This window comes from Callorhinus ursinus, unplaced genomic scaffold (assembly GCF_003265705.2).
Source record: "Callorhinus ursinus isolate GAN/ISIS: 27379988/994484 unplaced genomic scaffold, GSC_fseal_2.0 scaffold33, whole genome shotgun sequence".
NCBI lineage: Eukaryota > Metazoa > Chordata > Mammalia > Carnivora > Otariidae > Callorhinus > Callorhinus ursinus.
The window spans coordinates 14,541,003-14,552,071 of NW_027397095.1; the positions used below are offsets into that span (position 1 = coordinate 14,541,003).

An 11,069-nucleotide genomic window follows, 5' to 3' on the forward strand; every position below is an offset into this window, starting at 1 on the left:
CCTAAATTCTGAGCCAAGTTCCTCTCAATGCTATTTCCTTCCCTCTCTCTCTCTCTCTCTCTCTTTCCTTTTGACTAATGTGGAACTCTAATAGCCAGGACAGGGCTTGCCCCTTGGTTTTCTGAATAAGTAATTCACTCTTCTCCACGTCAGGACTTAACAAGCTTTTTGTTTTCATTTTTGTATTAAAGGGAGCTGGCCTTGCAAGTGAAAACCAACCCAGAAAAACATTTACTTCCGATGTCAATAAACCAGAGAAGATGGCACAGAAGCTAGCTAAGTGGACCAAAGCAGGTAAAAACAGTCCCCCCCCCAAAAAAAGTCCTGGCAGCATGTTGGGAAACTTCTGCAATTTCCATCTCAGACAGCACATGTCTTTCCCCACCCCCTCCTCCACCCCACATCAGCCTGGTGCTTCACATGGCTCTTCCATTAGGTACAGATATTAGCTTGTTTCAGGAAAATCCAATTGTGAGGACCACTCTGAGCCCACTGGGTGACTTTCCAAGGGCCTCCCAGTCTTCGACCTTGTCCAGGAAGCTGGTATAGGTACAGAGTTGTGATCACTCACTAAAATGTCCCCGCGGCTGCGAGTCCAGAGGAGAGCACCGGGCTCCTTTCCAGCTCATAGCAAAGCAGTACTTTCTCACCTTCTACAGCCCCAGGGACACTTTAAAAAATCCAATGTACAGGCCCAGGGGTGTCGAATTGTTTCTTTTCACTATTTCAAAGGCTTGCTTCTCCACCTTCTGAGCAGGGCGTGGGAGGTGGGGAGGTGTTGAAAGCCAAGCGAACACCGGGCTGTGATAGAATAGAATGTGGTCTCAACAGTAGAGGTGTGTGCCAGAGGGATTTTCTTGTCAGCAGGAGCGGGGGGGGGGTGGGTTTGCACTGAATCTTCTTTGTCCTCTCCCTTTGTCCTCTTCATGAAGAAATTAGACTAGGAACTTAGGAAGCCATGGTCTGGCCACGAAATCGTGGCACCTGACCTGCTGATAGCTATTAATAATCTCACGGGCATTCTACTCCTGTCAGATGGTTCTCAGCTCTGTACATTAGAATTACCTGGCGAGCTTTTGAAACATTTATGAAAGTACAGATGGCCTTGCTCCATTGCTAAAGATTCTAATTCTGTTAGTTCAGGAAATGGTGCGGGCATTGGTGTTTTTATTTAAAGATTTATTTATTTGGAGATGGAGGGGAGGGGCAGAGGGAGGGAGAGAGAATCTTAAGCAAGCTCTGAGCATGGAGCCTGATACGGGGCTTGATCGCACGACCCTGAGATCAGGACCTGAGCTGAAGTCAAGAGTCAGATGCTTCACCAACTGAGCCACGCAGGTGCCCCGGGCACTGGTATTTTTAAAAAGAGTTCTAGCTGGGTGGTTGGGTGGCTCAGTTGGTTGGGCGTCTGCCTTCGGCTCGGGTCATGGTCCCAGGGTCCTGGGATCGAGCCCCACTTCGGGCTCCCTGCTTCTCCCTCTGCCTCCTGCACCCCTGCTTGTGCTCTTTCTGTCAAATAAATAAATCAAATCTTTAAAAAGTAAAAGAAAAAAGCTCTAGCTGTATACCAGCAGCCAGGCTTCTACCCCAAATCTGTGTCTCCTGAATTGCAATTCTAATTGACCAAATAAATGTCTGATTGCTTAAATAAAAAGAGAGAGAGAGAGAGCCCTAGGTGATTCTAATGCATACCCCGCACACTGGTTGAGGCAAAGTCACCGAGTCCGTCAGCCATAAAGCAGGATGAAGGAAGGAGTAGAACTAAGGGATGAGGAGGTTGTCTGCTTGGTCAGAATAGTGTGTACAGTGTTCTTTAGCACAGACTTGTACTGGGTGGATCTACTGAATCCTTATTAGTCATTTCACGTGACACAGATGGGCAAAACAGAAATAACATTACCTGATTTGAAATGTAAAGAAACTGAATAGATAACATATCGTATGGTTTCCTCCCTGGTCTCAAGTCAAAAGTGTGAGACAGTCTAATAATAACCACCCAAACTTGGCCGGTATCTTCTCTTGGGCCTTCCCATGCCCAGGCCCCCGTGGCCATAGCTCTGTAGATTTTATCCCTTCGAGACACCACCCGTAGCAGGCCCGTGCTTGGGACTTTTGAAAGCCCGAGGAAACCTGAAAGGAGGAGAAATTTTACTGTATCCCATAAACATCCCTGAGTGTCTCTGGGGCTTCTTACTGCTTGCGTGTTATTTGCTGTGGTTCTCGTAGGATTTGAAGATCAGAAGACAGCTCAAGTGCCCACCGTGGCCAAAGAAACCAGGCAGTCTTCAACTCTACCAGCTGTGCTCCGTGAGCCAGTAGAACCGGAAGAGCCAGTTTGGTTCTCCCTGGCCAAGAAGAAAGCCGAAGCTTGGAGCCATATAGCCAAAATCATGCAATAAATAGCTCCTGGGTGGGGCATCAGCATGGCAAGTGATCATTGCCAATAGCTGCATTAATGCCATGTAGTGATTTATTTACTGTAACCACTTTTTATTAAGCAAAAGTGCCTTAAAAGCGGAATTAAAGCTAATCATTATTTGAATGTAACAAACGCCACGAATGCCTAACTTCAGTACAGTCACTACCAACATCTGAAAACCCAGCATCTCCTCTCTAAAAACAATGTGGAATGTTTGCACTGCTATAGAACTGGGGAATCCTTAACTGACTAAGAGGTGGTGGTCATTTCCCTTGTTCAAATAAATTCATTCGGATGGAAATGGCCAGGTGACTTGGCCCAGGGATTGGCTTTCAGGTTTCATGAGCCTGGTTAAATGCTTCAGTTCTTTGGTTGCTGCTCCAAGTTTCACAAAGGCCCTGAGAAGAGGTGATGGAAGTGAAAATTCTGGGTCTCCAAGAAAAGTTTCACACAGCCAGTCCCCCAATTAGCCATTGCCCTTTGAGACACGGCCCTTGTATCCCTGCCCCCCACCCCATGCCTGCAACATATAAAGCTCCCTCTTTGCTCATGCCCCACATTGCCAGTCTGGCATCAGTGAGCACCTCCCTAGGAGGCAGAGCATTCCTTGGGGATTATCGTGCTCCCCTAGATGGTTAGTTCATCAGTGTTTGACCTCTTGTCCCAATGGCACTGTGACTCTCTAGCTGCCGAGACATGTACTGAATGCCATATATATCCTGTTTTTTTTTTTTTTTAAAGATTTTATCCATTTATTTGAGAGAGAGAGAATGAGAGATAGAGAGCACGAGAGGGAAGAGGGTCAGAGGGAGAAGCAGACTCCCCGCTGAGCAGGGAGCCCGATGTGGGACTCGATCCCGGGACTCCAGGATCATGACCCGAGCTGAAGGCAGGCGCTTAACCAACTGAGCCACCCAGGCGCCCCATATATATCCTGTTTTTTAAGCACTTAAGACGCTGGGCTCCTGAAGAGCGCTTTTCCCTGCCTCTAGCTTTAAGGCAGAAACCTCCCTGTAGGCCAGTTTCTAGTCTCTTCCCCTCAGCAGCCTCTGTTTCCCACGATTTTAGCCCAAAGCAAGACCGTAACCCCAAAGCCATAGAACAATTAACTTTCTGCAAACCGGAAGCCTTAGGCGATCAAATCAGCGTAGCTTCTCCCTGCCCTCATTCCTGGAGGCACACACCTCAAAAGTCACTAGACTGGATAGCTCCTCGCACACCCGGTCCCCAGTGAGCCACTCCCCCAAGTCCTTTCCTTCTGTGCCATCTCCCAAACACACCAAACACTAAGGGAGAGCGCCCCTTGGATGTCAAGACAGTACCTAGCTCATTTTCTTCGGAGACCCAGAAGTATCTCCTCACTACCCCTCTCACTGTGTCTGCTTCTGTCACCACGGAGCGGCTTTGTTAACACAGAAATGTAAGCCTCAACATCTAACCGTGCCTTTAGATTCTGAGTGGGGTGCTGCCTCATGCAAAAAAAAAATTCATAGAGGCAGTGAGGTGCCAGAGCTAATTTAAGTCCTTGGTGCTTGGTTTTGATGATGATGGTATAACGTGACATTCTACAATCATACGCTGGATTTTGCATTTTCTTTATAAAACATCTATTTTTCCTGATACTGTATTCTTTACCATTCCGACAATGCTAGGTTCTTGACTGATTGAGTTTGAATTCCTTTGTACTTCCATAGTGAACAGTTTATTTAGGTAGATGCCCTTGACCCAGGTGACCCTGGTAATTAGTCCCTACCCCCTTTCTTTAGGGTGGACCACTATTAGTTTTTTCTCATTCTGAGAGCTCTCCATTAATAATTTCTTTTCCACAGTTAACAAAACTCTATTTTTAAGTAAAGAGGTTAAGTTTTTTTTAATGCCTAGATGCGCATTCTGACAAGTTTTCGGCTTCTTTTGGCATTCTCGATTTTTACTATACGTATGCAACGCAAATAAATTCAATAAAGCTTGTTCTGCAGTCTGTCTTTGTCACATGGGGAGGGAAGTCTAATAAGATATTGATAACTCAGACCTGAGGGTTGTCAGAGAAGCAAGACGTTAAGAGATGAATACCCAACATTCGCATCGACATGGTTGGAACTGGGGGGGATTATGCTGAGTGAAATAAGTCAAGCTGAGAAAGACAGTTATCATATGGTTTCACTCATACGTGGAACATAAAGAATAGAGCAGAGGACCACAGGGGAAGGGAGGGAAAACTGAAGGGGAAGAAATCAGTGAGGGAGACAAACCCTGAGAGACTCTGGACTCGGGGAACCAAACTGACGGTTTCAGAGGGGAGGGGGTGGAGGGATGGGGTGACCGGGGGATGGGTATTAAGGAGGGCACGTGTGGTGATGAGCACTGGGTGTCATACGCAACTAATGAATCACTGAACACTACATCAAAAACTAGTGATGTACTATATGCTGGCTAACTGAACATAATAATAAAAAAGATAATTAAAAAAAAAAAGAGATTGTGCAGAAGACAAAGGGCCTACACACAGGTGCGCCTGACCGAGCTGACGGCCTGCAGGTGGGTATTTGTATGGGGAAGAAGCGGTATTAAAGAGAAGTGTTGTGTATAAACACTTGGAGAGCAAAGAAAGGGACCAGCGGGAGGGGAGGGTACTGCAGTTGGGGGGTGAGTAGAGGGAGGGTGAGGTGGTTGGTGGTTGTACTCCAGCCTGGGCTAGGGACTAGATCCAAGTCTTCCAGCAAGTGGGCTATTAGAACAAGTACTTTCAGAAGCAAGGGGCCCCACTATGCACAGGTAACAAAGTGTAACGTGGGGCGAAGAGGGGAAAGGGGTGATAGACCAGGTATTGAACCTGGACTTCCTGTAACATTTGTAACATTTGCAGGGGTCAGAAAAAGTGTTCAGTTGGGGATCCACATACCATCTAGCTGTATACTTGAAATGTTTAAATCAGCCTGTTTTATTGAATGATTTATCTCCTTCCACAACACATGTACCTTCATAATGACCTGAAAGGATTTAGAATTCTCAGACTCCTCTAAGTCCTGCTCCGATGATGTAGGAAGAGCTGCCCCCCAACCCGTCTCCTAGACCAGGCCCCATCCCCTGTTTCAGGCACACGACCCCCTCCCCCTGAGGCCTGGGGGCACGCACACCGGCAGTGCCGTGTCAGCCCTCGCGAGGTCAGCTCTCAGAGGAGCACGCAGGCCCTGGCAACGGGCTTGGGGCGGTTCCGGGGGGCCAGGGACCTGGAGGGTGGGCAAGCAGGGGCACACTCCTCGTTCCCGTGGACGGGACTCCCGGGCCTGTAGGGAGAGGCGTGGCCAGAGGAGGACCAAAGTGGGGCCTCGACAGCAGGAGCTCAGGACACCGGTCCCCCTGGCTTGGGTCTTAAAGCAATCGTCTACAACAGCTCCCACGGCGTAAACACTAACCGGAACCAGTTCGAAGGCCCTCAAATCACACTACCTCGGCCTGCTCTTTCAGTTTAAATAATGGTGACAAAGAGCCCTCTGCCTTCTATTTCACCATGTGCTTCTAGCCATAAGGAATATTACGTGATAATACATTTTAAAATGTCAACACTGGTGACCAAACACGGAGTTGTGGGAGTGTGACGTGTACTTCATTTTAGCAGACATGAATTACACCTAATTAGGGCTTTGGGAAAGAAAGATAAAACCCTTCAAGGTCAGCCCGGGGATCGGTGGTGGTGGAGTAGGGGGTACACATATGGTAGACTATATGTGTGAGAAACGGAGCTGTGTTAGCTCAGGACGTGAGAGAAGGTGTCTCATGCCACCAAGGGGGCACCCAGGAAACCTTAACGAAATGCAGAAATGACGCCCTCTTCTCTCAAACCCCTGGGCCCTTCCCCTTCTCTGATCCTCTGTTCGGGTCAAGTATGACCTTATCTTTTCTTTTTCCTGAAACAGATTCCAGAACTTTAGTACATTCTCTCCCTTTCTGCTTTTATTTTCATTATCGTGAAATATTTCAGATCTCCACAGGATAGAATACTCTATCAAAGTCTGTGTACCCACCACCCAGCTTAAGAAACGTAACATTACAAATACAGCTGAAGCCACTGCGGAGCCCTCCCCGGTGGGATTCCCCTCCCTTTGTTTCCCCAAGAAGTAGCCCCCATCCTGACTGAGTTATTCACCTTTCCCCGCGCATGCTGTCACACACGCTGCATTTGTATGCATCTCTCCTGCGCAGGTTTTTACCCCAGACATCTGTATCTGCCGTCAATACGTGGTGATCATTTTGCATGTTTTTTAGACTTCATACACAGGGTATCGTGTTTGCATCCTTCTGGAAGCAGCTCTTTCCCTTATGCTGCTTTCTGCTGCCATCACCCCCTCTGAGCCGCTCTGTGTCTCAGCCCCCTGTGAGTTCTGGTCTCCTCCCCAGGCCAGCGCTTGCCATCCTGTCCAGTTTACCTGCAAGCCCCAAGCCAGTGAATGAAGGCTGCTTCTACCACAGGTGAGTCTCAGCTTCTTCCCCTGTGGCTCTTTTTTTTTTTTTTTTTTAAAGATTTTATTTATTTATTTGAGAGAGAGGGAATGAGGGATAGAGAGCACGAGGGGGAAGAGGGTCAGAGGGAGAAGCAGACTCCCCGCTGAGCAGGGAGCCCGATGTGGGACTCGATCCCGGGACTCCAGGATCATGACCTGAGCCGAAGGCAGTCGTTTAACCAACTGAGCCACCCAGGCGCCCTCCCCTGTGGCTCTGAACCAGCGCTTCTGAGACCTGAGCTGCATCAGCATCCCCTGAAGGGCTTGTTCAAACACAAGAGTGCTGGGCTTATCCTCAGAGTTTCTGCTTCAGTAGGTCTTGGGTAGAGCCTAAGAATTCCTGAGTGATGCTGATGATGCTGTTGTGGGGACCAAACTTCGGGAACCAACCACTGCTCTAAAGCAGTGTCTGGGCCCAGGCTCAGCAGCACCATCTGGCCTCGAGGCCAGCTAAGCCATGCAGGAGGTTTCCTTTAAAACCATGTTCTAGGGCGCCTGGGTGGCTCAGTAGGTTAAGCGTCTGCCTTTGGCTCAGGTCATGATCTCGGGGTCCTGGGATCGAGCCCCGCATTGGCTCCCTGCTTAGTGGGGAGCCTGCTTCTCCCTCTGCCCTTCCCTCTGCCCTTCCCCCTGCTCGGGCTTTTTCTCTCTCTCAGATAAATAAATAAAATCTTAAAAAAAAAAAACCCAAAACACCCCACCCCCACCCCCTGCTCGGGCTTTCTCTCTTTCTCAAATAAATAAATAAAATCTTAAAAAAAAAACATACTCTAGAGCAGCACTGTCTAATAGACATATAATGCAAGTCACATGTGTAATTTTAAGTTTTCTAGTAGCCACATTAAAAAGTAAAAAGAGGGGTGCCTGGGTGGCTCAGGCAGTTAAGCATCTGACTCTTGCTTTCGGCTCAGGTCATGATCTCAGGGTCATGGGACTGAGCCCCGCGTCGGACTCTGCGCTTAGCACAGAGTCTGCTTGTCCCTCTCCCTCTTCTTCTCACCCCTCCCCGTCAAGTAAATAAATAAAATCTTTTAAAAAGAGTAAAACGAAATGGGCAAAATTAGTTTTAACAGTATATTTTAACTCAATATATTATCGTTTCAACATGTAATCCATATGAAATAATCAGTGAGTTAATGTGACATTTGTATACTTAACAGCACATACCAAATTAGACTAGCCATATTTCATAGCCACGTGTGGGTGTAGTTACTAATGTCGTGGACAGTGTAGCTCTAAAGACCTGACTTACATCTCTCTCCTTACAAAAAGTGTTTTAAACTTGACATTTTATTTTATTTGGGGCTGTGATAAACTAATTTAAAATAGGCTCACCAAATGGTGTGGAAAGTGATACCTTTCAATGAAGGTACGGTGGGCCAAAACAAAGAGGAAAAAGAGAGATTTGAGTCAAGATAATTTAACTAAGGAAAATCTGCCTACATTCCAGTGTATTAATTTAAAACAAACTTAGTTTTAACTAGAACAAATGCTGTCAAATATATCTGTCAAACGTAAGAGAAGAGTCGCATTTCATTGGATATCACTTTTTGGGTGATGCAGTTTGGAATGACATCGGTGTTAATGAAATTCCCGTGGGCTTCTAAAAAATGAAAAACCTAAAAATAATGAACAACACATTCTTTCTTCTTTCTTCATCTTCTTTCTTATGTGCCAACTGCGGGATGAAATGAGAGAAAATGAGCAGTTAGGCAGCATTAACCAGCACCAGTGACTTTCTAAACCTGTGAAAACAGCCCTGTGTACATGTGCTGCCTTTGGGTGCTGGATCTCAGCAAGTGGAGGACAGCACACTCTCCTCTTGTCACCTGTGCCCTTGTGTATAGGGTGCTCGGGCAACCCATGGCTTCCATTCTGTGATCATACCGACCTTGTCTCCCTCTTGCCTAACTCCGTAAATGCTTCCCCCCACCCCACCTTGAGAGGCCATTCTGGAATTTACGGAAATCCCTTCACCTTAAAATCCTCTGCTCATTCCACAGATGACACTCCCTTACTCTCCCAGACCCTCGGTCTCCCTATCTACCATACAAGAATGAGGCTGTGATTATGAAATACACAGCTGTGAAAATGCAAAAAAAAAAAAATGTTAATCATTTCAATACATTCAAAGACAAGATACACCTCAAGACTTAATTGCCAATTCAGTGATAAGTCATAACCATACTATGACTAAGTTTCCTTGGACTGTCACATAAAATACAAAAATCTACACCTGAATACTTAGGTATTAATCATTAAGTGTGGTCCTCCTTGAAATTCTTGACTTTTTGCTCTTTGTATGTAATCACCTTCGCAAAGGCATTGTCTCTCCTAGTAAGTACAAGGGGGTACATTTCCATGGCCAAGTAATGAATGTCCAACTAGTGCACAGCCCAGCCACTTTCACTGCTGCTTCTGCTAACCGTTCTCTAAACAAACATTGGTCTCAGTTGCTGATACAAACTACCACTTGTTAGTAGTCTTCCAGGTAGAGGACAAAAGACCTCACAAGAACGAATGAGCAACCATGAAATATATTTCAGAACATACTGTACTTTCTATTACCAGGTACGTGAGTATTCTATTAATGTTCTAAGCAGGTAAAACTGAATTTTTAGACTAATTTTAAACACGCTTCTTAATTTACTGGGAGAATTGAAAAAAAAAAATAAGACTGTCAGTAACAGGTAAATGCCAGGAATGGGGCGGGGGGTGATGTGCAAAGCTGTACCGATACCTGGATTTTCTGGGCCTGTTCTCTGTTGGGGCAGATCTTTTTTAGTCGGGTCCTTCTTGTTTTTTGTTGAACTTGTCTTTTTCTTCGTCCCTTTCAGAGTCGTGGGCCTCTTTGTCAGACTTCTCATACTGATATTTAGTTGTTCCTTTGGTAAAGAATAATACAGACTTTGGAGCGGACATTCACAGGGAAAACCATCCCGATGCGTGATGAATAGTGACACCCAGTACTCTACCCAGAGGAGAAGCAGGAGGCTAGAAGGGACTCGGAAAAGGAGAGGTGGGAAGCTTCCCGTAGGTTGATACGACCCCTCCATGGCCCTCACCGTTCTGCCGCTTGATCACTTACTCTCACGGTGACATTCCTAACAGTCAGTCACCCTGCCACCCTGTGCTGCTGACTATTTCGGGCCCTTCTGAGAAGAAGGGATCAGAATCATCAGGGTCTGCTGCCTTCCGTAAGTTTTTGTCAGGGATTTCTCACAAAGATGTTGTGCCTCAACGACACATTCTGTGGTGAAGCTCGTTAGCTCCTCCACCCCTGAATACTTCACTTCTACCAGGCGCTCGCGGGTCAGTTCGTAATGATCGGGGACGAACTTTTGGAGACTCCTGACAGTTTTAAAAGCCCCGCGCAGAAACGAGGTGTGCCATTGGCTCGGTCTAGTCCTTCAGGCCCCGGCCCCCTGCGCGGACAGCCGCCCGCGGCTCCCGCGCTGTCCCGCGGCGCTCAGCCGTCTCGGCCGAGGCTGCCAGGGGGTCTCACGCGTCCTTCTCAAAGTCGTAGGTCCCTAGGGCGTGGGGCTCCCGCTTGGGCCCTCGGCCTTGGGTTTGGGGGAAGCCCGAGCCCGGCTTCGGGGCCCGGGCCGCCCGCAGCCCCCGCCCCCCGGGCGTGCCCCGCCCTCCTCACCCTTGGTGGTCGCCCGGCCCTCCTCAGGCTCCTGGTCGGGCTCCTCCGCCGTCTCCCAGGCGGCCTCCTCCTCGGACGAGCCCTCGGACTCGCGGGCCATGGCCGGTGCCGCCCGCGCCGGCGGGGCGGCGGGGGGCGCGGGGTGCCCGCGGGGGCCGCGGGGCGGCCAGGCCCGGGGCCGGAGCGTCCCGCGGCCGCCATGGGGCCGCACGAGGATGTGGTTGTTGTAGTAGACGCGGCACAGCAGCGAGTGCACCAGTTCCAGGAACATGAAGCGGAAACCCACCATGGGGAACTGGTGGGCGTCCACCAGGTTGTCCAGGCCCTCCTGCGGCTGCTCTGCCCCATCCTCCTCCGCCGGCCCGAAGTCCGAGTCGTCCTCCTCGGCCGCGGCGCTCCCGCCCTCCCGGCCGCAGGCCAGACCCAGACCCAGAGCCAGCGCAGCGTCCCCGAGGCCTCCCACGGGCCCCGCCACTTCGACCACCTCAGTCCGGGGGAGCCC

General features: G+C 48.7%; 2 protein-coding genes across 3 annotated transcripts in view; one reads left to right on the top strand and one right to left on the bottom strand.

Annotated features, from left to right (window-relative positions):
- The window catches only part of KIAA1210 (KIAA1210 ortholog), a 65,663-nt gene extending 62,521 nt beyond the window's left edge, over positions 1-3,142 (top strand). For both annotated transcript variants that reach the window (XM_073879219.1, XM_025852635.2), the window contains exons 10-11: positions 192-294; positions 2,227-3,142. In XM_073879219.1, the coding sequence (XP_073735320.1) occupies positions 192-294; positions 2,227-2,399 (276 nt within the window). In that variant the 3' untranslated portion in view covers positions 2,400-3,142. The remainder of the gene's footprint in view (positions 1-191; positions 295-2,226) is intronic.
- A 4,835-nt stretch (positions 3,143-7,977) lies between these two features.
- LOC112809489 (uncharacterized) overlaps positions 7,978-11,069 on the bottom strand; it is a 3,289-nt gene continuing 197 nt past the window's right edge. Inside the window, exons 2-4 of the mRNA XM_073879082.1 lie at positions 10,568-11,051; positions 9,659-9,803; positions 7,978-8,596 (exon numbers count right to left, since the gene is read on the bottom strand). Coding sequence (XP_073735183.1) covers positions 9,700-9,803; positions 10,568-11,051 — 588 coding nt within the window. The 3' untranslated portion in view covers positions 7,978-8,596; positions 9,659-9,699. The remainder of the gene's footprint in view (positions 8,597-9,658; positions 9,804-10,567; positions 11,052-11,069) is intronic.